The sequence below is a fragment of the Eublepharis macularius genome, chromosome 6 (assembly GCF_028583425.1).
Source record: "Eublepharis macularius isolate TG4126 chromosome 6, MPM_Emac_v1.0, whole genome shotgun sequence".
Taxonomy (NCBI): domain Eukaryota; kingdom Metazoa; phylum Chordata; class Lepidosauria; order Squamata; family Eublepharidae; genus Eublepharis; species Eublepharis macularius.
Genome location: NC_072795.1, coordinates 38,472,463 through 38,498,529, shown reverse-complemented (window position 1 = coordinate 38,498,529; position 26,067 = coordinate 38,472,463). Strand labels below are relative to the sequence as shown.

The window sequence follows — 26,067 nt, the reverse complement described above, 5'->3', positions numbered from 1 at the left end:
GTTCCAATATGAGATTATAAATGCTCTAAAATATGAAGTAAACTGTATTAACATAGGTACACAGTAGGCCCTACTTAGAAGAGATGTAAGATGCAGACATTCAAGGATATACTGAACACTGGCTTAGGTTAACAAAGTATACCTTTATTCAGAATAAGCTAACACGAAACAAGAGAGAATAAGGCCCACCAGACTCTTGCATTGCCTAGCCCTTAGATTTTTTTTAAAAAAATGGTCTGGAACTACTTTAAAATCTGGTACTTTGGTACAATAACAAAACATGGAATAGACATCTGAATATTACAAGAGCTATTCACTCTTGTCTGGAGTAGAATCACATGAGTGAGAAGGATTTCTCACATAAATATGCAAGTCCTACCAAGTGCACACTAGAGCTTGCATGTCATTAGTTCAGAATTCAGTTCCATAGTCTGCAATAGGTATAATGCTGAATGAAGTGTGCCTTTAATAAATATAATTATCCTCATCTTCTGGAAAAATCAGTAATGACTAGCGATATATAGAGTAGTTCGAAATTAATCTCTTCATGGTTATGGAAAGATCACACATCCCAAGTTATCTCCAAGCTAAAGGAGGCCTTTTTTGATCGCAACTGTATCCATATCAAGGTTTCAGTTGGTTCATTGCAGCTTGGAAGCCTATTATTTTGAAGTGATAGTACCCCAGATGTCATTGGCTGCTGTAGTAGAAACTGTTAGGAATACACAGTTATAAAAGACTGAAGACTATCATCTTAGTGTGTGTAGGCTAAATGTGCTTACAAGAAACTCTCTTCATGCTGACAGAGAGCAGACAGAGCATGCCGTCAGCCTTCGATTATGTGTCTGGAATAATGTTGCAATAATACATTAAATTACAGTTACATTCACTCCCCTAAGGGGTATTACTAATCCTCTGAAAGAAAACTGCTTCTTCAAATCAGCTCTTGGGAAAAAATACACATTTAATTCATGTAGCAGGAACCCCGTGGTGCAGAGTGGTAAGCTGCAGTACTGCACCACAAGCTCTGCTCACAACCTGAGATCGATCCTGGCAGAAGCCAGGTTCAAGTAGCCGGCTCAAGGTTGGCTCAGCCTTCCATCCTTCCGAGGTCAGTAAAATGAGTACCCAGTTTCCTGGGGGTAAAGTGTAAATGACTGGGGAAGGCAATGGCAAACCACCCTGTAACAAAAGTCTGCCAAGAAAATGTCATGATGTGACGTCCCCCCATGGGTCAGTAATGACTCAGTGTTTGTTCCAATTTTATTTATGCTGAATGTACTGCACAGAGTCCTAACTTCTAATGTCACTCAAGACACAACAATGATAGAGTGGCTTCAACAACACCATTTTTTAATAATAACAACATTTGATTTATATGCCACCCTTAAGGATGGCTTAACACCCACTCAGAGCTGTTTATAAAGTATGCTATTATTATCCCCACAACAACAAACACCCTGTGAGGTGGGTGGGGCTGAGAGAGCTCTGGAAGAGCTGTGACTGACCCAAGGTCACCCAGCTGGCTTCAAGTGGAGGAGTGGGGAATCAAACCTGGTTTTCCAGATAAGAGTCCCGCCCTTTTAACCACTACACCAAACTGGCTCTCTCTTACTTGTTTACAAATAAGGACTCAAGGTTCTACTTGAGGATCCCCCACCTGCTGCAATTTAGACTGGGTCTGGAGAACCTGCCCCATACAAATTTGCTGCTTGCAGTGATCATCGTAAAAGGCCCTTCTCTGTCTGCCCCCACCCAAGAACAAGGAGACATCCTGTTCTAGAGCTGTACCCAATTTATGGAACTCTGTTCCAAAGAACATCTGTTGGCTTGGATCCAGTGCAGCAGTTCCATGACCAGAAGGATTTTCACCTGCAGAAAATTACTTTCTTGACTTTCTCCTCCCACTGCAGCCCCAAATGCTGCTCAAGTTAGAAATCGTCTTTTCAGAACCCTCATCAAAACATCCTTGCTTGAAATGCAATGAAAACAACTTCAAGTGATTTCTTCAATACCCATTTCTCAAGAATTTTATGTTGTGTTTGTTTTATGACTCTTTACATTGGCATTTTGACTTCTAAACTGGTATTCTGAATAGTACTAGTTCAGAGTTTTTATGATACTGATTATTTCTAATCATCTCAAAAAAGATAGGTAACAAGCAAGTTATTTAAAAATTTAATAATGCCTTTTTCTTCTTAGATTAAGATAGGTAACCGTGTTTGTCTGTAGCAGCAGGAAACAGCAAGAGTCCAGTAGTACCTATAAGACTAACAAAAATTGTAGGGTAGGAGCTTTCGTGAGCCACAGCTCACTTCTTAAACAACAAATAAGCATCCTTCCTTTTGATGCAGTTTCTACTGTCAGGGAAGCAGAAATATGCCGGGGGGGGGGGGACACAACTCATTTATTCCATTTTTGAACTGACACTTTGTATGCCCACAGAACTTGGGAGAGGAAGCAGCTTTGGACCAGTGGAAGATCAGCTAGAGAGAGTCTGCTTCTGCATTTTCTCAAACACATCTGCTTTCTAAATATAGGGCAACATTGAGACAAAGGTGCTTTCAAACTCTCTCACGTACATACCCCTGAGTTTCAAAACTGCAATGGGGACCCAAAGTGGCTTATACTACTCTCCTCAATTCCTGTGAGATAGTTAGGCTGAGTGTGCGTGACCAATTGGCCCACAGTCATCCCAGCATGCTTCCATGGCAGAGCAGAGATTTAAACCTGGGTCTCCCAGATCTTAGTCTGAAACTACCACACCACTCTGGTTCAATGGTATCCTATTACATAACTCTGACAGATTATCACACACTCTTCTTCCATTAAGATTTTTTATTGCACTTTATTTTTTAATGTGGAAATAGCATTCACATCTCTAGAGTGTTAAGTGGGAGAGAACCTCTACACAAGTTTATGTGCCTGATTTTTGTGGGAATGTAGGCTAGCATAGTGAATGCCTGAAGAGGATACTGAAGTTATCTCAGAGCCCAGTTTCTGGAGGAAAGTGACTGATGACAGTTTTGGGAGGGATGTACATTTACACTGTACTGGAAAGGCAAACTTGGATTCTCCACAAGCCACACAGAGAGCCCAAATGGGCTCAGAACACACCCACAGGGGGAGGAAAGGGTCCTATCTTCCCTCCAAACCATTTCCCCATGTCAAAACAGCATTCGGAGAGGGAGTTATTTCCCCATTTTTGCTGCTCCGAGTGCACAGACTACTCCATGTGGAGCAGCAAAAGAAAGGAAATACCCCCTCAAGCACTGTTTCCATGCAGGAAAAGTGCTTAGGGAGAAGGCAGGAGCCCTCCCCTTCCATGCAATGGTGTTCCAAGCCCTTTTGGGTTCTCCTTTATTTTTATTTTTTTTAATCCCGCAGATGCTGTGTGGCTGCAGGGAATCCAAGTTGGTTCTGGGGAACTCAGACTCAACTCTTTAAAAGCAGTGTAGTTTGGCTACAAGAACAGCATTTAGAAGGCCACTTGGGTTCACATTGTCAGTAGAAGACTGGGATAGAGACCCCTCTGGTCAAACTACACAGCACACTGCCTGTTTAAACAGCATTTAAAATCCCAGCTTTCACAACCGCTGTAATGTTTTGCCATGTAGATATTTTTCTGTGCTTTATTTCTGCGAATTAACATGAAGTTTTGAATGTATGTTTACTGTGACTTAAAATGCAGGCTTCTATGAGAAGAAAGAGGTGAGCTAGATGGGTAAATGAAATAGATGGTATCTGTACCTTAGGGGGACAAAGTGAACCGCCATTTAGTCAGAGAGTTCTGAGGGAAAGAGTTCAGTGCATTGTTCTAGTGTAGATCAGAATTGTTAGAGGGAAAAGACAGAGAAGGCGTGAAGCACTGTAACCTGAGAGAAATCCATGTGTTGAGTTTGTGTGTACGTGCGTGCTACAAGTATGCTACAAGCATTACACTAAGTGGCAACTGGGTAAAAGTAAGCTTTTGTGACTGAGTCTATTTAGAAACGTTTGAAGATCTTTACTGATCTTGAAACCGTTATACTTATGAACTACTCTGAAACAAACACACATATGTACTTATAAATAAACTCTGTTTAATTAAAACATCTGTTTTATCCGGAGGGGATCCCTTTTTATCTCACAGCAACCCACATGTGCTGACAGTTCTGTCAATCTACCAAATAAAACTATACTGTGGGTTACACTAAGAGAGAACTAAGGTGAGGCCTTTGATGGTAGTAAGAAACCTAAAGGAACAGTAACAAAGGCAAGGAGGCAGTATGACACAAGTCAAATAAAGGGAGCAAAATATCACAATTGACAACAGAATTTAAAATTTACACAAATAGAATAATATACACTATGTAATAGAGAATAATGTATCATTTAAATCAGGTAAGAAATTCAAGGGGTTTACTGATCCCTTAGCCTGCTCTTCTAACAAATTATGAGTAAACCCTACAAAGTGAGTGTGTATATGTGGGGGAGGCACCCTTTCATACTACACATGTACAAAAACATTATTCTCAGAGCTGGCTTCCAGGAAGACGATTGAACATTAATGTGATTCATAGGAGCTTGCACACGGTCAGAGAGAGTGCTGTGCAATCAGCACTGAGAAGAAGGTTCATCGGGGATTTTCTAGCGCTCACAGCAGCACTCTCTTCTGGTTTCATTCACATAAAAAGAAATTGATTCTGTTCCCTTAGTTATTTGAGGGCAGACAGAGCTGTGAATAGCTCTGTCTCAGCAGAGATCTGTTTGATATATGCAGAACACAGATGAAGTAATCTGCCTGGTCCCTGCTAAACTGGAGGTTGGCCAACAGCTTAACTTCTTGGTGTGTTGCCTTCCAAGGCTGCTATAGGGAATATTCTATGGATGCTATGAACAGATTTTTGTTTTTGTTCTTTTTCAGACTTTCCGAAAAGTGCTAAGGACTGAGAAGCCCTGGGAGCATGAGGGGGCTTCTCTCTTGTGTAAAAGTGCATATTCTTACTGTTGTCCATTAACTTCTATCACTTCCTAAACTCCATAGTGCTCAATTACATTCCTTTCCATTATAAACACTCCATAATGACATCCTAGTAACGAGTCCAGTAGCACCTTTAAGACTAACCAACTTTACTGTAGCATAAGCTTTCAAGAACCACAGTTCTCTTTGTCAGATGCATCTGACGTCGAGAAATGTGGTTCTCAAAACCTTATGCTACAGTAAAGTTGGTTAGTCTTAAAGGTGCTACTGGACTCTTTACTATTTTGCTACTACAGACTAACACGGCTAACTCCTCTGGATCTATAACTACATCCTGTTTTCCCTCAACTCCAGGCATAAATACGTTCTTCTCTATTTCTTCTCCCTCAACTGTTCAGAAATACTTCCAACCACAGTTTTCTTTGCTCCATTTGGCAAATACCTTCACTCTTCTACTTTCCCTCCCCTCCCACTCATCTTTAGATTGGACTCAGCTCACTCACCTTATTTGACCCTCCACAGTCAGCTGCTCAGTCAGAGACTGGACACAACAACCCTGTCAAGCTAGATGTCCTTTCCTCTTATCATCAGATAAACGAATACAAATTGCAGACTCACAGTGCAATCCTCACAGTGAAATCAATGGGTTTAGACTGGAGTAATTCTGCACTGTCAGTGGTGAGAGAACTATAAAGTGCTACCCACCATAGTTTGAGCACCAGGCGTGGTCCTTGTTAGTTCACCTTAAGAGGGAAAAAAAGGTAAGAATGCTGGAAAAGGTGCTAAAAGGGGGCAACCAAAATGAGCAAGTTATTGGAGCTTTCCTCTACAAAGGACAGATAAAGCATTTTAGCTTGAAAAGGACTACTAGGCAGGGATTTGATAGTGTCATAAAACAGGCTTCCCCCCCCTCTCTCATAAAAACAGAACTTCAACTCATCTAATGAAATTTATTTCCAGTTGATTCAGGGTAGGCAATGCAGAATACTTTAAATTAATTTATAGAACATTCTTGCCACAAGAGTTGCCAAGGGTTACTAGCACATTTGACTTTGAAACAAAATTACAAAAAAATAATAATGGAATATTGGCAGCTCTTAGCTCTGAGGGCTAAGAGGGATGACCATTTATTTATTGAATTATATGACAAATGTATTAGCCAGCTTTCATGCTAAGGTGCCCAAGGTGGCTTACAATGTAAAATATAAACAACATAAATATATATAAAAACAACAGCTAAAAATAGAGTTAGAACAGTTAAAGTATGTTGTCTAGAAATATTTCTAACCATAGTTTTCTCTGCTCCATGTTCAGAAGTAGCTTACCAGTAAATACCAGTTGCTAAGAGAAAGGGTATAAAGGATTGCCTTTTTTCTTTTTCTTTTCTTTCTTTTTTGTCCTGGAACTCCCAGGATGCTGGCTTGGCCATAGTGAGAAACAGCATGGTAGACTACATGAACCTTTGGTCTGATCCAGAACAGAGTCTTTATACAACATGATGTATTCTTGGCAAAATGTTTCTCTCTTTCAGACTGTTTATGTCATAGGAGTGATTTTTGGGTTTGCATCAGACAGCAGTAGATATATTTATAGCCTTGGCCAAATCCTTTGCTGGCCTTTTTTACCATTCTGTAAAGTGAATTAACAGCAAGTACTTAACAGGCTGTGTTTAAGGACTGCCTAGCGCAGAACTGCTATCTTGAAAAAAATAGTACTTCCTCAATCTGTTCAAGTAGAAAAGGAACTTACAAAGGGGTCTGGGCAGGAGAAGGTACATGTAGGACAGGTGTGAAGAGTGAAAATGGGTGAGACACTGCTGGAGAGAGGCAGTGAACACTATTACCTTTGATGAACTTCAGTGGACTAGGAATTATGGCCCTCTACCATCACTGGTAGCAGGACTTAAAATGTTTGGAGGTGAGCCATAATTCAGGAGTAAAGCAGATACTATGCTTACATGAAAACAATCCCCAGTATCTCTAGATAACAGGTTTCAGGAAGTAGGACAGCAAATGTCTCTGCCTGATACCCTGAAAAACCTCTAGTTCAGAATAATAATATCAACAACAACATTCAATTTACCTACCACCCTTCAGGACAACTTAACACCCACTCAGAATGTTTTACAAAGTGTGTTATTATTATCCTCACAACAATCATCCTGTGAGGTGGGTGGGGTTGAGAGAGTTTTGAAGAACTGTGACTGACCCAAGGTCACTCAGCGGACTTCAAGTGGAAGAGTAGGGAATCAAAGCCGGTTCTCCAGATTGGAGTCCCACCACTCTTAACCACTACACCAAACTGGCAAAAGAACTTTGAGAAAGGTGTCACAATTAGCCAAGCAGATAGGGTTGCTAGGTCCGGGTTGGGAAATTCCTGGAAATTTTGGGGGTGAAGCCTGCAAAGGATGGGGTTTGAGGAGGGGAGGGGCCTCAGAATGGTATAATACCATAGAGCCCACCCTCCAAAGCTGCCATTTTCTCCAGGGGAACTGATCTCTATCACCTGGAGATTAGTTGTAATTCCAAGAGATCTCCAGCCACCACCTGGAGGCTGGCAACCCTACAAGCAAACCCATAATTTTTAGCAATCTCTTCAAAAAGGGGCAGGGATGGAAGCTTAAGGTAGTTTACAGCAGTTTATGTAAAACTTAACCTCAAAAAGCTTAAGAACAATAAAAAGATAAAAGCATCTCTAAAACACCCAACCAATAAAACCGGCATAAATTATTAAAAATACAAAAAGTATCACTGAAGACATAAATGGCAGCATCAGATAAACTGGTCAAGATAAAAATCAACCAGAGGCCAGATCAAATAAAATTATCTTTACCTGCTACCCACAGAACAACCACCTAAGCACCAGGGGGATTTAAATTAAATTTCACTTAGGTTGCACTCTCCTATAGAAGACATTAAAGACAGCTTACAAAGAATATCCAAAGACATCATACATGCAGGGTTTAACTTATGGGTATTTCAGTGCAAAAGGTCAGGTAACTTGTGTTCATCACCAAGTGACAACATATGAATTTAAAAAAAATGATGTTGGAAGCAATCGTGGAACACCACTACATCAACACAGTAATATATTTCTTTTAGCCCAACACATGCCCAAAGTGTACACACTATTCACAACAGTGTAACCTTGTATTGCATATTGTTAACTATCCATATATACCCTGCCATCCCTAAACCCTACCCCTTCCCAGGTTCCATCCCCTAATCTCTAGGAATCCTACCTGGAAGTTGTTACAAGCTTTAACACTGACGGATAGATTTTAAATATAAGAAGTTTAAAAATAAGATATTATCTGGGAAAATGCACTCGTGAAGCTTGCCAATTTAGAAAGTTTTTTGGCACACACCTACAATTTAAATGAAAAACAAAACATCCAGATGTGTTTTCTGTGTATCAAGTTACTCTCAAAGGGCCAGTTCATGCACTCACTAGGCTCCAGTCTTCGGAACGAAGAGGTGAATGCACAGACATACTACATTAGCGCGTGTCAAATTTTTCAACTTTCAAAATCCAAATATGAGGGGTGCTAAAAAGTTGCAGCGTCACTAAGGAATTCTAAAAACATTTTATCAAATTAATCTAATTCAACTTTGTTTGGTAAATATATAAAAATTATGACTTTTTAAACATTTTTGTTGCATTTCCAATCACTTAGAATGTGCCTTATTACATTCTCCTTATGAAAATGTGTGTAGAAGTGTCTGAAAATCATGAAAAAACTGTGAATGCTAACAGTTATATTATATATTAATATTATATTGGGAATATTATATTAGTGGGAATATTATGTTGGTGGGAATTGACCTGCAATGGCTTCTAAAAGAACAAGACGAGGGACATTCATGCATATGAGCAACCTAATTGGAATTGGCCGAGAGTTGTTGGCCTCTGAACTCCCAACTGTGCATGACGTTCTGAGGTATGGACTAATGCTAAGACTACAAACTGGCGAGGATGTAAGAAACTATCCAGCAGCTAGTCTTGCAAAGGACATTTACCCTAAAGTGCTTGAAAAGTGGGAACTAGCAAACAGTTATTTTGCAGCCCCATTGTAAATTCATGAATTACAATCTTAAACAAGATCCAAAATTTCTGGGAACAGGCCAAATATCTCTTGGCAGAGGTAAGCGAGATGTCAAAGAGGCTTTCACTGCAAAACTTGACAAGCTTTTTGGCATCCTAAATTGCAAGTGTAAAATTGTTCTCTGCTGTGAATTGGGCTGCCCTGCAGATGATGGTTGCAAAAAAGGAGTTCACATGAACTGTACATGTCCTAAAGAGATGAAGATCCCTGTGAATGAACTTGCTTTCATTAATGGTCAGAGAGACAAGACTGGTTCTATTGGACCACATCAGAATGACTTGCCAGATCTCCCTGAGCACATCAGACAAGTCAAAAAGCAGAACCAGCAAGAGGATGAGAGAAGGCTTTCTGAATATAAGCATAGAAGTAAGCAGGATGTTTCAATACCATCAAATGAAATAATTTTCACAGATGATGAAAATGAAGAACAAACAGCGGATGCTCAAGATGGAAAGGAAGTTATGAAGTGACAGACATACCAACTACGCCTTCCACTTTAAATAAAAAGGTAGAACACAACACATTAGAAATACGTAATGTTGCTATGCAGAGCATCAAATGTGGTGTTGGCCTTCATGTCACAGCTGCCATCACAACTGCCGCCTTTATAGATGCTTGCTTGATCACTGAAGAAGACAAGAGACTGGTAGCTGATCACAATAAATTCAAGAGGGCCCAAGAGAAAGTTAGGATATCCCTGGATCAGCAATTTGATGATTTTTGAAAGAAGGGGGAAATTGACTACATCTTCTTTGATAGCCATCAAGATACAACTAAAGTTAGACTGAAAGAAGACAATTCAGATCAGTATTTCCCATCAGCAAAAAAGAGCATTATTATGTGTTCAGTGAGCCAGGTGGAAGATATCTCCACACTCTGGAGAAAGGCTCAAAGAGAAAAAAAAACCTACTGAAGTTATTGCTGATAATCTTGTAGAGAGCCAGTTTGGTGTAGTGGTTAAGAGCGCGGGACTCTAATCTGGAGAGCTGGGTTTGATTCCGCACTCCTCCACTTGAAGCTATCTGGGTGACCTTGGGCTAGTCACAGTTCTCTGGAGCTCTCTCAGCCCCACCCACCTCACAGGGTGATTGTTGTCGGGATAATAATGGCATACTTTGTAAACTGCTCTGAGTGGGCGTTAAGTTGTCCTGAAGGGCGGCATATAAATCGAATGTTGTTGTTATTGTTATTGTTACTGTTGTTGTTGTTTCATGAAGAAGAAGGGCGATAAAAGCCTGCAGGCCATTGGAGGTGATTCTACAAATGTTAACACTGGCTTGGAGGGTGGTATCATGCATTGGGTAGAGGTCATGCTTTGCCGTAAGCTGATCTGGTTGGTTTGTGCCCTCCATACCAACGAGTTACTCTTGCAACACTTGATCACAACACTAGTTGGGAAGACCTTGTCTAACAACAAATGGACAGGTAAAATTGGCAAGATGCTAGACATTGCTACAGAACTTGAAATTGATCCTTCATTCACCAAACTCTCAGTTGGAGAGCTTCTTATTTCATTAAATGACAGTGTGGTAAAGGATCTCTCAACTGATCAAGCATATGGGTATTGAATTGCACAGGCCATAAGCACAGGAGAACTTCCCACAGATCTGGCCCTTCTTGACACTGGTCAGCCATTCAAGATGGTTGACAACAGCAAACAGGGTTTGTCACATACGAGTTTTAAAACACGGCATTACAGGCAAAACTCTCAACAACTTAAGACTGATAGTGGAATACATGGTTGGAGTATTCCCCTGCTGGTTCAAGATCAAAATAAAACACTCTTGGGTGGAAGGCCCATGCCACACCTGGTTTCAGCTGTGGCTGCTTAGGCTGCAAAAGAAGGCTGTAGTGGATGCTGTTTTGCCAACCATCCAATGCTCATCATGCTATGCATTCAGCGAAATGATAATCCAGGCACTCTTGTGCTCCAATGACAGTGAGGAGAGCAGGTGTGCAAAAGGTTGTTGACTTGAGGGGTGGAGATGACGACACACTGGGAGATATTTCTGAACATCCCTGGAAGACATCTTCCCAGTGCTTCTTCCCCATTGGAGATGATAGCCTGGTCTGACAGGTATATGAATCTCCTTTGACATGCAATCTGATGACAGCAGAAGTAAAGAAGTTCATCGATGAGCCCATACAAGCTTCACAGTGGCCCTGTCATGGTCAGTCTATAGAGAGGTATGTGAAACAAATCACAGGGGCCACAGGCAGGGTGTATACATATGAGAAACGTGAGGGCTATATTAGAGGCCAAAAAGCAAATCGGCAGCTGATGTCCAAGAAAGAATCAAAGCAAGACTTGATGAAACTAGTTGTTTGAATATTTTTTAACTGATGTCATTACTTTCTCATGATGCTTTATGATTACAACAAGGATATGTTTTATGTGTAATAGGGTAGGTTTTATGCAGTGAAAAAAAATTGATAGCGTTACCTGGCTTTTCCAGAAGCTAAAATTATTATATATTGTTTTCTGAGAGCACTGTGGCCTGAATAGCCCAGGAGAACCTAATCTTATCAGATCTCAGAAGCTAAGTGGGGTTGGTCTTGGTTAGTAATTGGATGGGAGACCTCCAATGAAAACCAGGGTTGCAGAGGCAGGCAATGGCAAACCACCTCTGTTAGTCTCTTGCCTTGAAAACCCCACCAGGGGTCACCGTAAGTCAGATATGACTTGAGGGTATGATTTCATTTCATTTTTCTGAGAGCAGTGCATGTGCATTTTAATCAAACGTAGATTTACCAAGCTAAATGTTGTCCAGTCAAAAAAAATAATTGCAGATTTGAATTCTTGACATCAAAAAACATATTTTTAAACCCTCTCATTAAGACATTTGTGAAAATTAATTTTCAACCCCCAAAATGACATGACCTAATACTAAATGCCAGGTAACACGCTACAGACACTGTAACCATTCATATGCTATTGCTGTAAACAGCGAGGGACCATAGATTTCACTACTATAGCTATAAGTATGATCCTACTGGGTAGTTCCTATGTTGTTTAATATATCAGTCATGGAATTTGCCTATGCTCTGTTCCAACATTGTTAAATCTTTCAATCTTTCTTTTCTTTCTTTCTTTCTTTAAATCTTGCAAAATTACATGTATATTGAAATATTTTTGATATTTATTGTACTGACTCATGCTGTGTAATCTGCCTTGAATCTCAGTAAGAAAAGTAGACTACAAAGGACGTAAATAAATAAACAAAATAAATATGCAACCTCTTCTCAGACACGTCATGATGTTATATGTTGGGACCTACACATACATGATAAAGAAAATCATACATTCACCAGCTCCTCCATTATGCATACTAGATCCTCAACCAGCTGACTGCATGAAGTGTAATACAAAAGAAAGGGAAGGCTGCAGTGACTATAGGGAGCTGGGCGGTGGGGGGAAGGAATGCCAGGGGAAATGTGAGGGCATCAATGTTCCTCTGATTTCAGTTCCAGCATGACTTGGAAGTGATACCATCACATTAGGTGACACTCCCAGCACTAGCCCCTCAACTCTATGGTGTAAAAGGATTTTGTATTGGTATTAGACCAAACCAAAGCATAACTTGTAAAAATGAGCAAAGTAATCATTATCAAACTCAGTGTAAGTTACGTTTAGTGAAAAATAAATTGTGTAAATCATTATGGACAAATATTTCATGCAGCTGATACTCAATGCTTTGCCAAAATTAAGCCAACTCTTTACTTTCCCACTTAAGTGCACTGAACTAGTGGTGCTGTTAAAAAAAAATAAGCTACAGTATTCTGAACACTGCAATTACTGACATGCTGGCAATTTTACGTCCCACATAAATTGCATCATGACCACTGTACAGAGTACAGTAATCCATATAAGCAATAGCCAAATGTGTGTTTCCATAACCTTTTGTGCTTCCATTTATACAGTCACAAAAAATAACATAACACAAGAACATATAAAGGCTGCCTTATGCCAGCTCGAGTCAGATGATTAGTCTTTACTGTGACTATTTCCTAAATTCAGACAGAGCTCTGCTAACTGTGATCCTTTTCAGTGACTATGCCAGAAACCGATTCCAGGACCTTCTACATACAAATCATATAGTCTATGTCCAAATTCTGGGCTGCCTATACTTTTGTATTACTAAAAGACAAGCGGCTCCAATCTGTGGATACTTAAATTTGCAGATTGTGGAAATTTAGACAGGAAGATTTTTCTGCAAACTTTGAAAACTTTTTTTAAATGAAGGGAGGGTTTAAACTCCCCCCTCCCAATGAAGGAGAGTTGTCTGCACTTGAGCACACAATGCTCCTCTACTGGTCTGGCAGCATCCACCCTCCCTACCACGAGTGGCAAACATTGGAGGAGGAGGAGCCACCACTTGAGCCACAGCACCAGCTCAATGCCCCAGAGGGAGGAAGCAAAAGGGAAGGGAATGGGGTGGCTGCTGCTCTTGCACATTCTTTGTGGGTTCCTACATGTAAATATTAAACAGCCAAAGATAAAGCCTAATATTTCAGTGGAACGCTCACAAGATAAAAAATGCTTGTGTGCTCCATTGAGTTTATTTTAAAAAAGAGGGGAGTATAGAGATTACAGAAAGTTCCTTTAAGAATCTGCCCAATGCTAGCGAGATCATTCCATTACCATACAAAGTTTGTATGACCAAGAGGGATCAGAGACTTTCAGTTCCACACCTCCTTCTGAAGTGACTTAAAGATCCCAGAGTAAGAGATCCTAACACAGTACAGGGTATGTTCTAACTTAAAGATGGGTAAGATTCGGTTGCAAATTGAAAATCAAAGAGAGGTCTGTGTCCTGTGCTTAGAATACAGCTGTGGGAATATAGGGCACACAGCTTGCACAGCAGACTGACCTGTCCAAGTATTTTACCCTTGCATCATGGATCAAAAAGTTCTGATTCAGCTCATGTCAGTCATTATTGTCCTATCAAAAACTACTGGAAGGCTAGTTTTGACTAGACATGGGCAAGAACAGCATTACGAACAGAAAAAACCCACGAACAACCCAACCTGCTGTTCGTGAGCAAGCTGTTCGTGAGACCCACCCTAAACGAACAGGTGGTCATTAAAAGCCTTGTTCGTTGCCTTCGGCAGCCGTTTGGCAAGCCAGACAGTCTGGAGCCTGCTGCAGTCAATCCCATTGGCAACTGGAGGAAGGGACTGAACTCTGTCTGAACTCCTTCTGGCTAGCCTTCTGGCTTTAACCCTTCAAAGTACTTCCAGCAGAGAGTCACGTTTTTGCCACTGTGAAGAGAAAATGACAACAAAGGGAAGGACCCATGTATTATGCGTTTCTCAGGGTGCAATCTCTCTGAAACTTGGGGGGGGGTTCCTTTGGAGGACAGTGAGGACTATGTCCCCTGCAAATTTGATGGGTATGGGACATCGGGGAGGGCAGTTTGTAACCCCTCAAAGTAGCTTCCTTCCAACAGGCACTTCCGTTTTTGCCACTGTGAACAGAAAATAACAGCAAGGGGGGGTGACACATGGATCATGCCTTTCTCAGGGTGCAATCTCTCTGAAACTTGGGGGGTCCCCGTAGGACAGTGAGGACTATGCACCCTGCAAATTTGGTGTGTGTTGGACATTGGGAAGGTCAATTTGTAACCCCTCAAAGTAGCTTCCACCAGAGAGTCCCATTTTTGCCACTGTAAACAGAAAATGACAACATGGACTAACTGACAAGTCTAATAATATTGGATCCTTTTGCCGCCCCCCTCCCCCATGGCTTAGGGCGCTGGATAAGACGTTACTTCTACACGGTCTTTCTAAACAATACCTGTGCTCTATGGGTTATGAAAAAGCTAAGGATATAGTAAAACAGAGGATATTAAATATTGCAAGGCAACATGACATTGCTGGTCACTGACTGTAAAAAATAAACTACTACTACTACTACTACTACATGGACTATATTCCCTGCAAATTTTGTGGGTATTGGACATTGGGAAGGTCAGTTTGTAACCCCTCAAAGTAGCTGCCTTCCAACAGGCAGTTCTGTTTTTGCAACTGTGAACAGAAAATGACAACAAAGGGCGGGAGACACATGGATCATGCCTTTCCTGGGGTGCAATCTCTCTGAAACTGGGGGGGGGGGCTTCAGAGGACAGCGAGGACTAAAGGGGGAGAGCCATGGATCATGACTTTCTCATGGTTCAATCTCTCTGAAACTGGGGCGGGAGGTCTTCAGAGGACAGTGAGGACTAAAGGGGGAGAGCCACGGATCATGCCTTTCTCGGGGTGCAATCTCTCTGAAACTGGGGAGAGGGTCTTCAGAGGACAGTGAAGACTATATCCCCTGCAAATTTGGTGGGTTTGGACATTGGGAAGATTCTCCTGGGTGCAAGAGGGATGGGGAGAATCTCCTCACCTCTCTTGCACTGGGCAGGCAGGCTGGCTGTACGACTGCTCTCCTGGGCCTTTAAACTATCAGCTGGCAGTCGGCAGGGGGGATTCCCCCCTGCCGCCTGCCAGCTGATAGTTTAAAGGGATCTTTAAAGGGCCAGGTAAGTGGGTTTGAGGGGAGGGGGGCTAAGTGGGGGGTTGGGGTGGGGGTGGTTCTGGCCCACACGAACAACGAACATGTCTGGGAACAGTTCACGTTCATCCATGTTCGTTGTTCGTGGCTGGCACCGAACGTCGAACAGGGTGTTCATGGGGTTTTTTCCATTCATGCCCATGTCTAGTTGTGACTAACTGAAGAACCATCACTTTCAATGGAACCTAGATTGTAAGCCTAGGCCTGTTTTCTCAGAAGTAAAGCCCGCTATGTTCTACAGGTGGTTACCAGGTCTTCACCTGACAGCCCTGAGTGCTTTGGTAGCAGGGCAAGAGGGGGGATATCACATGACACATCAGAGAATTGATGATTTCACATTACTTCTGGGCATCACAGAAAGTCATTTCTCCCACTAGTTAAAAAGTAAGTGCAGATGAGGGGGCCAAATGACCAGGAGGTTGCCCACCCAAAGTGGACAAATTGTAAGCCTATCAGTGAGGCTTACCTCTATGTCAGTTATCTCTGACATGCCATTTGTGGTATTTCTGAGCAATGTTCCACAACATGGATTCTAACCTGAAGCAGTTAAATGGGTTAGACCTTTGCCCCATGAGGCTTGTGGTTGACGAGTAGTTCCCACTTTGAAATACCTGACACCAAAAGACTGGGAAAGCTATGAGTCTCCCTGAGATTCAGACTACATGTCATAATTGGAAGTAAATGTGGCTCTTTTGGTTGATGGTAACTGCAAATGTGGCCCTCTGCAAGCTGTGGAATATGTACCACTGCTCTATGTAAATGTACTAGGGAAGTGCAATGGGGAAATAGTTTCAGTTCCACATTATTATTAAGAAGGGAAGGTGTATCAGTTTTAAACATTCTTGGAAATATTGTATTGTGAAAACTCATTAGGTTCCATTTCCGTTTTCACTGATCGGATCAGATGGCTGTCCATTGTTTTCCCTGGCAGATTTTCCTGAGCTGAAGTTTTTTTTTCATCAAATGGTATCAAAATTTTATGGAACCTAGTCCACCCTCTCTTCTAAAGACCCCCCAAGTTTCAAGTGAATTGGATAACAGAGTCTGACTTTATAGATCATTGAACAAGGAGCCCACAGTCATCTTCTGTGCATAGCGTAAGACGACACAAAAAGGACACCAGGTTTTCTGCAGTGGCTTTTACAAGCTTAGTAAATAAAAGTATAAGTAGTCCTTCCAAATTAAGATTCACAGCCACCCCACAAATTGTGTTATGAAGAAACAGAAACATTTTTTAATTATGGTAAACTCATGTCTAGAGATAGGCACAAACCAGGAAAATTCCGAACTGTGCAGTTCATCACATTTCATGAACCACAAACTTTCACAAACTTGCCCCGGTTTGTGAACCGGTTCGTTCGGTTCATGAAAACGTCACTTCCTGGTCAGTAGGTCTGCAGAGAGCCCATTCCCTCCCCCCATTGCCTAGGAAACTGATTGATTGGTGCCAGGCTGTCTGCAGTGATGATCTGAAATATGAACCAAACGAACCTGGCTAAAATTCATCACAGTTCGTAAGAACTGAGCTCTCATGAACTGCTGGTTCGCAAACCATGAACCAGCCTGGTTCGTGATGAACTTCAGTTCGTATTTTGGTTCATGCCACCTTCTACTCATGTCACATTGCAATTAGTTCATTGGGAGCTTCCGTATCTCAACCGAAGCAATGAAAAAAATACGACATTACCCCAAATCACTAACATTTAAAAAGGTGGAAAATGGGCAACCCTGAGAGCAACCAAAAAAGCCAACAAACCAAGAAAAATGAACCTCAATAAACAAAAGAAGATTATAGCCTTGCCAGTCCAAAGCTGAGTAAATTAGATGCCTTTTATGGTTACAAATATCTGACTGCACAATGTACATAGGATTGCAGAAGACTAACTTTAACTGTATACAAACCAAACCTATTTTTGTATAACAGAAATGTTAGTACATTCTTAGTATTATCACTGTTGATTATAAGATCATCTCTCATTATTTAAAGCCACTTCTCAGCTTATTCTGACAACTTTGTCCCATGGTAATGTTTAGAGTGGGATCAGTTGCAACTACATACTAAAGAAAAATATTTCTCTATGTACTATATTGCATTTCTTGCAACATATGTAGATGCTCCTTCCTTAAAGTTTTGATGTTTTGAAAATGATCAATATAACTATGCAGCAAATGCTGAGCAACTGCCATCAGTTTTACAAAGTGATAAAAAAGCTTACTAGGTTTATTGGTAGAGAAAGCGTCTTGCCCTTAAGCAATTTTTTTAAACAAGGCCAGCTGTATAAACAGCAACAGTCAAAAACGAGATTCCCAGAACATTTTAAATTTCTCTTTTAGCACCCAGTTTATTGACCATTGAACCAGGGCCTTATCCAGCTTTTCTGTAGTACTCCATCTTTTCATTAAACTCTTATTTCATCCACTTCATTTTATCATAGCACAACATATATTAAAATTGTTACTATCTCATCAAACCATGCTACGGTACTTCAGAAGTATTTACTGGGCCTGAGAGGGACATACTGTAAAGTTTACAAGTGAGAAATACTGTGAAGGATCTCAGGCTACACATTATTATATTGCCACAATACATACCTCCACAACATCTATCATGCTTTGTAAAGTACAATGCATCTCAGGTCAGCGTCTCACAAATATGGTATTAAGGTTCTCTTTTCTACAGCAGGCAGAAACAGAAACTCAGTACACATTACATTCAGAAAGCTGAAATGTGATTCCAATATGCTCCAGTTACCAGAAGGGAGAGGAAAAAATGGTACTTTTACTTTATTGCTTTAAAATCCAGGACAAGAAAGCACTTTCACACGCTCTACAGTACCATGGGAGCCACTTTCATGTCACACTACTTGATCAAGTGGAGCGCAAGGGGAGGGCAAGTGAACAGGGAGGAATACACGTGAGTCTGTTCACTCACCAGGCAAGTGTAATTCGTCACTTGTAGCTTGGCTCACAGCTGTGTGGGTGGGGACAAACATGCAAAGTCAGCTTTACCTATATAGTCATGTGACTTGCACATGTGCTCCTGCAGCATGACATTATATTGTGTGGAAACAGCTCCTCCATCACTAGATATGGAGGGACAGCAAATCTGTTTCAATTTCATACGCATGCATAGCACAGGGTAAGGCAAGGCATAGATCAGACAGCAGTAGTTCTCCTCCGCTTTACACAGAAGTAGCTGCAAATGGAAGACTGAAGAAGCCTTCGATAGGGAGTGTCCATCATCAACACTGATTCAAACAATGTGATGCATTCTTCTGTACTGTTTTCAACAAGCTACATTAATCAAAAGTTCAAAGGAGACAGCATTGTCACATGTATTAAGGTGGGTCAAAGCCCAGCTGAGAATTCAGTAATTGCCCAAACCAACCAACTTTCATTTCTAAAGGACAACAAAATTGCAAATGCATTCTTGCTATAGCTCTATCTGGAGAACTTAGAATGATCTCAAATACATGGGATTGGGAAGCCAACATTGAGTTAGTAGCAGCTATGCTTTTCAGGCAAAAGAACCACTGCAGCAGCTGAGTTAAGAGCTACTACTTTACGCCTGCTGAACACAACAAGAGTTCTAGATCAAACACTTCTGCTAAACTGGCTTGCGGGTCATGTTGCCCCTTTTGTGAGTAACTGCTATTTTCACAAAGAAATGCAGCACAGATGACTGACATTTTACCATTTAAGGGGAAAAACTGCAGAGACAGAAACCACAGCATCTTTTCAAATTCCATTGAATGCCGGTCATGTTAAATGTCAAGAAGTATACATTAACAAAGTATTAAAAAATCATATATACAGTTGTGGCTTCATCATTATCCACAACTTGTACCATGCCAGAAACACACATGAAAGTTATAAAGGAAACTTTAGAACCACATTTTCCCGGCTTCTGGGTAGCTTCATGAGCAATTTTGTCCACTTCCAAGCATTAGTTTTGTTAGATTCCATCTCAATGGGATCTTTAATTAATGAAAGCCAGAGTGGTACAGCTGTCAGAGTGTCACACCAGGGAGAACCACGTTCAAATCACCACACTGCTGTGGAAACTCACTGGGTAACCTTGGGGCAATCACACCCTCCCAGCCAAATCTAGCTCATAAGGTTATTGCAATGATAAAAAGCAGAAGAGAATGATGTAAGCTGCTTTGGGTCCTCATTAGGGAGATATAAACGAGGATAAATATAAATGAAGATATAAATGAGATAAATAAATAAACTAAAGACAGACAGGAATTGTTGTAAATTATTCACTCTTTGCCAATGCATTTCAAGCTTGCTATTGGTTCTCAACCAAACACACGCTGTTCAAGCTCAATCACCAGGTGCAAGAAGTATTCAACGATCACGATTCATTTTTGCAGAAGTCAGTATTATACCTGCATCTGGGCCCTGGTAAATTTGGGGTTTACTTCAATCTGTATTTACGCACATGTTCCGTTCAGTTGTGCATCAGGAGACAGAATTCAAATTCATAAACTACAAGTGAAGTTTTGGTAACCAGCTTTCTTCATATCTGCTCCAGAATGCCATAATAACGGTAACAAAAACCGTTCACAGGTACTCTGAATGTATTTTAATAGCCTCATTTGGGACATAGAAAACAAGCTAAGCAGCAACAGAGTTACACCAAAAACAATTCCTTTAGATTTTGGAAAAGATGGTAATGCAATGTGTGCAAACCTACACCAACAACTTGTCAAGGATTAAAGCTGAAGTCTACTGTGAACAAAGCCAGTACGTTTAGGACCTGCACATGAAAGAAATTTGCAAATCAGCAGAGTCTGCTGTACAACAGTGAAGATTTTTCCTCATGTTTATATTAACCAAAATCCAAGAAAGAAAGAAAGAAAGAAAGAAAGAAAGAAAGAAAGAAAGAAAGAAAGAAAGAAAGAAAGAAAGAAAGAAAGAAAGAAAGAAAGAAAGAAAGAAAGAAAGAAAGAAAGAAAGAAAGAAAGAAAGAAAGAAAGAAAGAAAGAAAGACCTGCATAACACACAGTTTCTTATTTCATTAACATTCCGCCCACCCCCCACAAAGTAATAGATCACTGCATTTTCATTTGGATTTGAGGAATACCTATTATTCAACAGAGCTGTACACAGAATTTTACATGAATCACATCATTTGCTCATGTACTATTATTAACATGATGATAATTCATATGAAGTAGATGGGGGTCTAGAGAATACATGGTTTAAAACTGCCTTACACTGAGTCAGACCTTTGGCCCATCTAGTGGTAGCTCATACTTTTTACTCTGACCGGCAGAGGCCTCCAAGCATCAGAAAGAAAATGGTCTCAACATCTCCTACAAAGACCCTTTCACCAAAGAAGCCAGAGGTTTCTAATGTACCATGAACATTCAGACTGCAAAACGTATACAATGAGACTCAAGCTCAACATACGCAGAAACATTTCAGTGCATGTATGCATCCTTACAATCCGTTTCCTAAATGGGAAGGGGACAGATTATGATGCAAGATGTATACATCAGACATCTAATTGTAAAGTGGGTGGCTTGTGCTAATCTTAAAAGCAACGAAACCAGACCATCAACTAACAACATAGGTGTTTATATGGGATGCTTCCTGGGCTTGGATTCTGCCAAAATCTTTAGAGGTGAAAGGATTTCTACCTGCAGAGAATGATTTTCTGTCTCCCCCTCCATCTGCATCCCGAAGTTCTCCCTGAAATGCCACTCCTGTAGGGTAGGGGACCTCAAAACAGCGTGAGAGGTGAGCTGGAGGTCTATCACAAGTGGGGAAAACAGTGATCACCCACCCTTCTATCAGCAGAAATTGTCAGTGGGATCCACACACACCCTTCCAGTTATGCTGAAAAATACGACATTATACATTAACTAAATGAACCACACACACCACAAATGGCTTGCTGAGGAGAGAGCATGTGTCAGAAGGCACGAAATCTTGAGAGCAACAGATGAACAGGGCTGTGGTGGGGGGGAGATGGGCCTGCTCAAACCTTTTAATGCTTATGGAATCTTGAAGGAGGAAAATTGGGTGCGGATGTGTGTAGAGATTTCTAGACCTCTTATTTCTTGTCCTTGCCACATAAGTTTTCAAGACCTCACAGGCTTCCAGCCAGTGCACCGTTGTGCATCCAGATATATGCACACAAGCCGCTGTGATGTTCCAGAGGCTTGTGAGCATGTATCTGCATGCATAATGGTGGGAGCTTCTCCCAAGCTCAAGATTCACTACTGTACTCCATGTATTGTCGATCTGCTGAAGGAATTGTATGAGTTGGCCCTATGATTTTTTTTACTAACAGTCAGATTTAATTTGAAAAATATTGTAAGTAGTAACGCTGATCTATTAGCAAAGGAAGTGACAGTAATGCAGTATCTGTTTTCAAAAGTTTTAATTCACTGTAATTTTTTAAAAAGTATTATGCTACTGCTATTTTTGGATTTTTGAAGAACTGATACAATGTGTGTGTGAGGTGGTTATAATGTGGTCACATATATCAAATTATACATGCAATGCCCCTTTTTAAAATTGGGTACTAATTACTAGGTGCCTGTCACAGTTACCCCATTGCATTATATTATACACAGCAAGCTTACAGTAGCGAAGATCTTATTTTATCAGCCATTACAAACTGTAATTTGATGTTGGGTACCCTGCAATGGTTGCACAACTATACAGAAAAGCGCCCTTAATTTCCAGCGTAATTAATAATGTCTTCATAACTTACAGTGCAATCCTATGAACACTTTCCTAGAAGAAAGACCCACTGAATAGACCTGAGTAGGATGTTGAGGAGACCTGTTTAGGATTATTCTATTAAAGACCTTAAAACAACGAGAACTTTTATCTACCACCAGAAAGGAAATCACCATTGCATGAGCTTTTAAAGGCTAAAAATCTCTTCAACAGAAATGTGTAACCTTTATAATTATATTGCTTCATTATTATTATATTTTCCATTTTTTATCACATCATCCAGTAGAAAAGAGCAAGAATCTAGTAGCACCTATAAGAGTTTTGTGAGCTCTTTCATGAGCCATAGCTCACTTCTTCAGATACACTTCATCCAAGTAGCTTAGGAAATCACATGTAGTCCTTACATTCTCCATTTTATTCTTACAACATCCCTGTGAGGTAGATTAAACTGACAGAGGATGGCTGGCAAAAGTTATTCACGAGCTTCATGGATTAGTAGGCATTTGAACTTGGGTCTCTGCTGCTCTAGTGTGACACTAACTATTGTCTATACCAGCACTGGTGCAAGTCATCCATGAGCATGAAAGTTACTTAGCATTCAACGAAATATTAATACCCTAAACCTACATGGCATACCATACGGTCCTACATAGCAAAACAAAGCACATTTTTAAAAATAAGTCATTTATGGCCACAAAGGTGTGAATCAAGGGACTAATTAAAGTATACCATAGATTTAGGATAGTCTTTCCAATACAAATCCAAGTAAGGCCAGGAAACAGAACTGAAAGCCTGCTTCGATTCATGATGATTCAGCTACGGAGCAGACTGTGAGCAGCATGCTGCACCTTTTAAACCAAACGGCTTTTTGGAATAATAGCACTAGAACACATGCTGGACACTTCGCTCTAAACAGGTTTTGTGCTTGTCTTCTTTCTTCTGTTTTATACATCGAGGATTGAATTTCTTACTACTCTCCAGCTCTTTGGAACAAGATCATTACAAGATCCAAGGAGCTGAATACGAACAAGACTTGGAAGGAAAGAACTATTCAATTCATCCTGTTACGGAAATGGCTGGCAGGGGGGATAGCAAAAAGAGCTATTCTTGCTGTCTATGAGCTGATATTACATGGAATCTTCCATTCTCCCATACATCAAGCCTGCTCTATCAAACAGCATGATCAAATTATCAGTATAGAAGGGCCAGAGAGAGATGCCAGAGAAGTAGGATTAAATAGAAAAAAATTAAGAAGAAAAAAGTTACCTCCCTCAACTCAAAACTTACACTTCCAGCACTAGCCCTCTCAAATGCAAAATATATAGCAATTACCTTTTTAAAAACCTTCAATATCATGGTAAAACTCTTCCCTCACTCACTAAGAACTTAACAATTTAAGATTTCCCTACATCAGGGCCCCTGGGTGAAGAAAAAGGTGTGAAGCCTATCACATGTGATATTCTGTCACACTTACACGATTCCCTGTCTGTGTATCTGAACTACAGTAAAAGTACTGCAGTAAAAGTACTATAGTAAAAGTCATGGATTCAGTAACCCATGCAAGTTTCACCCATTTTCCTTTACAAAGAGTGTTCTGTGTACAACATCCAAGATCCATTCTGAATTCCTTATGTTCATTTCACATCTTGAACACTTAAAGAGAAATTTGTGTTTTTATCTCAAAAGAAACTTGTTTCAGAAGACCCACTTCCATGAGAAAACACTTCAGCCCAATTTCTGAATGGGAGCACTGAGGGTATTCCTGAGACATTTCTGTTCAAACGTAACAAGAAAAAATGAGAGAGTCAAGAAACAGAGAAACATGTAGCAACTTCATGGAAGACATAAAACACCATTACTGCTTGTGAACTGGGGCAGTCAGCATCTACAACCACAACAACTGGGCTTTTGTTTCACATTTTGGAGACGGACTGGAGAGAGAGAAGGGGACGAATAGATTTTACTTAGCAGTGAAACGGTTTGATCAAACTTGCCCTACTACCAGCCTCCATCCCACCGAGCCTCCTCACTAGGAATGTGTGAGCCCAAGCTACACGGGGTTCATTCCAAGCTTGTACTGCAATCCTGCAGATACTTACTTAGCAGTAAGTGAACACCGAACCCTGTGAGAGGCAGGGTCAGATTTTAAATCTTGAATAGTGCCAAAAAGCGGCAATAGTTGGATCACGTCATTCAAACAGCAGCTGTTCTTCATTTCTGTATCATTCAACCCAATCATGTTATAGCTGCCACAGGGACGGGGAAGGAGGGGGAAACAGTGGCCCGTTTCTCCGAACAAAGGCCCTTCTGGCTTTGAAACCCGCCTGGAATGCCTCTCCTATTCCTTCCAACCAAATGTGGGTTAAGCACTCTGATCGTGACAGCAGGCGTGTTCCACATTACACATGTGCTGGGGCTAAAACGGGGTCTGAGGGGGAACAACCAAGAGAAAGTGGATTAGTAAATCAGTCTCCCGTCTCACCTGCGGGGATGGCCGATTGCTCGGTCTCAGCAGTGCGGACGGGCTGCAAGAGAGAGCTAGCTAACCCCAAGAGGAGGAGGGCGACGGGTCCAGCCACACTCATCGCCATCTTCGGCTCTAACCTAGCCAAAGCAGCGGTTCTCCGGCCTTTCCCTCTCGCCAAAGAGTTCTGCTCCGACCGATTCCGCGGTGTCCCCCTCCCCAAAGCACGGCACGCTCCGCTAACTCCAGAAAGACAGTGCTGGGAGAAAGGCTGCCAGAGCATAGGGTGCAAATGCAAAGAACCAGGAAAAAATCCACTGGCAGAAGCGATCCGGGAAGGGGAATCCTCGGCGAGACGCGACCGGGTGACAGTCGGATGCGGCCGCTCTTAAGGGCAACAGGCAAAGGGCATCCTCGGGGCTCTCCGGGGCTTTATAAGAAAGGCGGGCGTGGGAGGGGAGACCCGCGGCAGGCGAAGCGGCGCTTCTGCAGAAACAGCTGCGCTATGACCGCGATTGGCCCGGGAGCCTGGGAGGAGGGGAAAGCGAGTCGGGCTTTCTCCGGCCCCTGCTCGCATTTCCCACAGCCCAGCCTGGATCGTGCGCCCGCGGCGAGAACATCATTGGGCGTTCTCGGAGGAGCGCGTGTAAAGCCCATGCACATGCTCGGTAGGAAAGTGAAGCCGTTGCCCAAACCCTGAGTTTTCATTGGAGCGCTTCCCCTCGCCTCTAGGCGGGGGTGGCGTTAGTTGGTACTGTAGCGGTACGGGATGGAGGTTGCAACGTTCCATGCGATAGCTACGGAGTAACGGACTTAGAGTCTAAAGTACTTTGCAGACTAATTGTTTTTGTTTACCAGGAAGACGCCCTGCTAAATCTCCTATATATTTTTGTATACCTAGGTTTGCTATGTGGGGATGCCTTTTAACATTTTTGTTAGGCTACTACTAACTTCATCTTCTGGTGGTGGCTGGAGATCTCCTGGAATTACAATTTGTCTCAGATGCCAGAGATCAGTTCCCCTGGAGAAAACTTGCTCCTTTGAACGGTGGCATTATACTTTGCTTAGGTCTCTTCTCTCCTAAACCTCAGCATCCAACCTCAAAATTTCCAGGTATTTCACAACCGAGAGCTGGCAACCCTGTGCAACATTAGAAGTAGGGACTCCCGGGTTCATCTGAATGAACCGAGGAAGGACCAGAAGTACTTCATAATACACGAAGTAACAGCGGCTTGAATTCTATTAGCGTATTACTAGAAACATCAAATAATACCTTT

At 41.4% G+C, this 26,067-nt stretch overlaps 1 protein-coding gene across 2 annotated transcripts in view; it reads right to left on the bottom strand.

Moving 5' to 3' along the window:
* Positions 1 to 25,298, bottom strand: part of PLOD2 (procollagen-lysine,2-oxoglutarate 5-dioxygenase 2) — an 83,677-nt gene extending 58,379 nt beyond the window's left edge. For both annotated transcript variants that reach the window (XM_054982714.1, XM_054982715.1), the window contains exon 1: positions 24,809 to 25,298. In XM_054982714.1, coding sequence (XP_054838689.1) covers positions 24,809 to 25,073 — 265 coding nt within the window. In that variant the 5' untranslated portion in view covers positions 25,074 to 25,298. The remainder of the gene's footprint in view (positions 1 to 24,808) is intronic.
* Between the last annotated feature and the right edge of the window lie 769 nt (positions 25,299 to 26,067).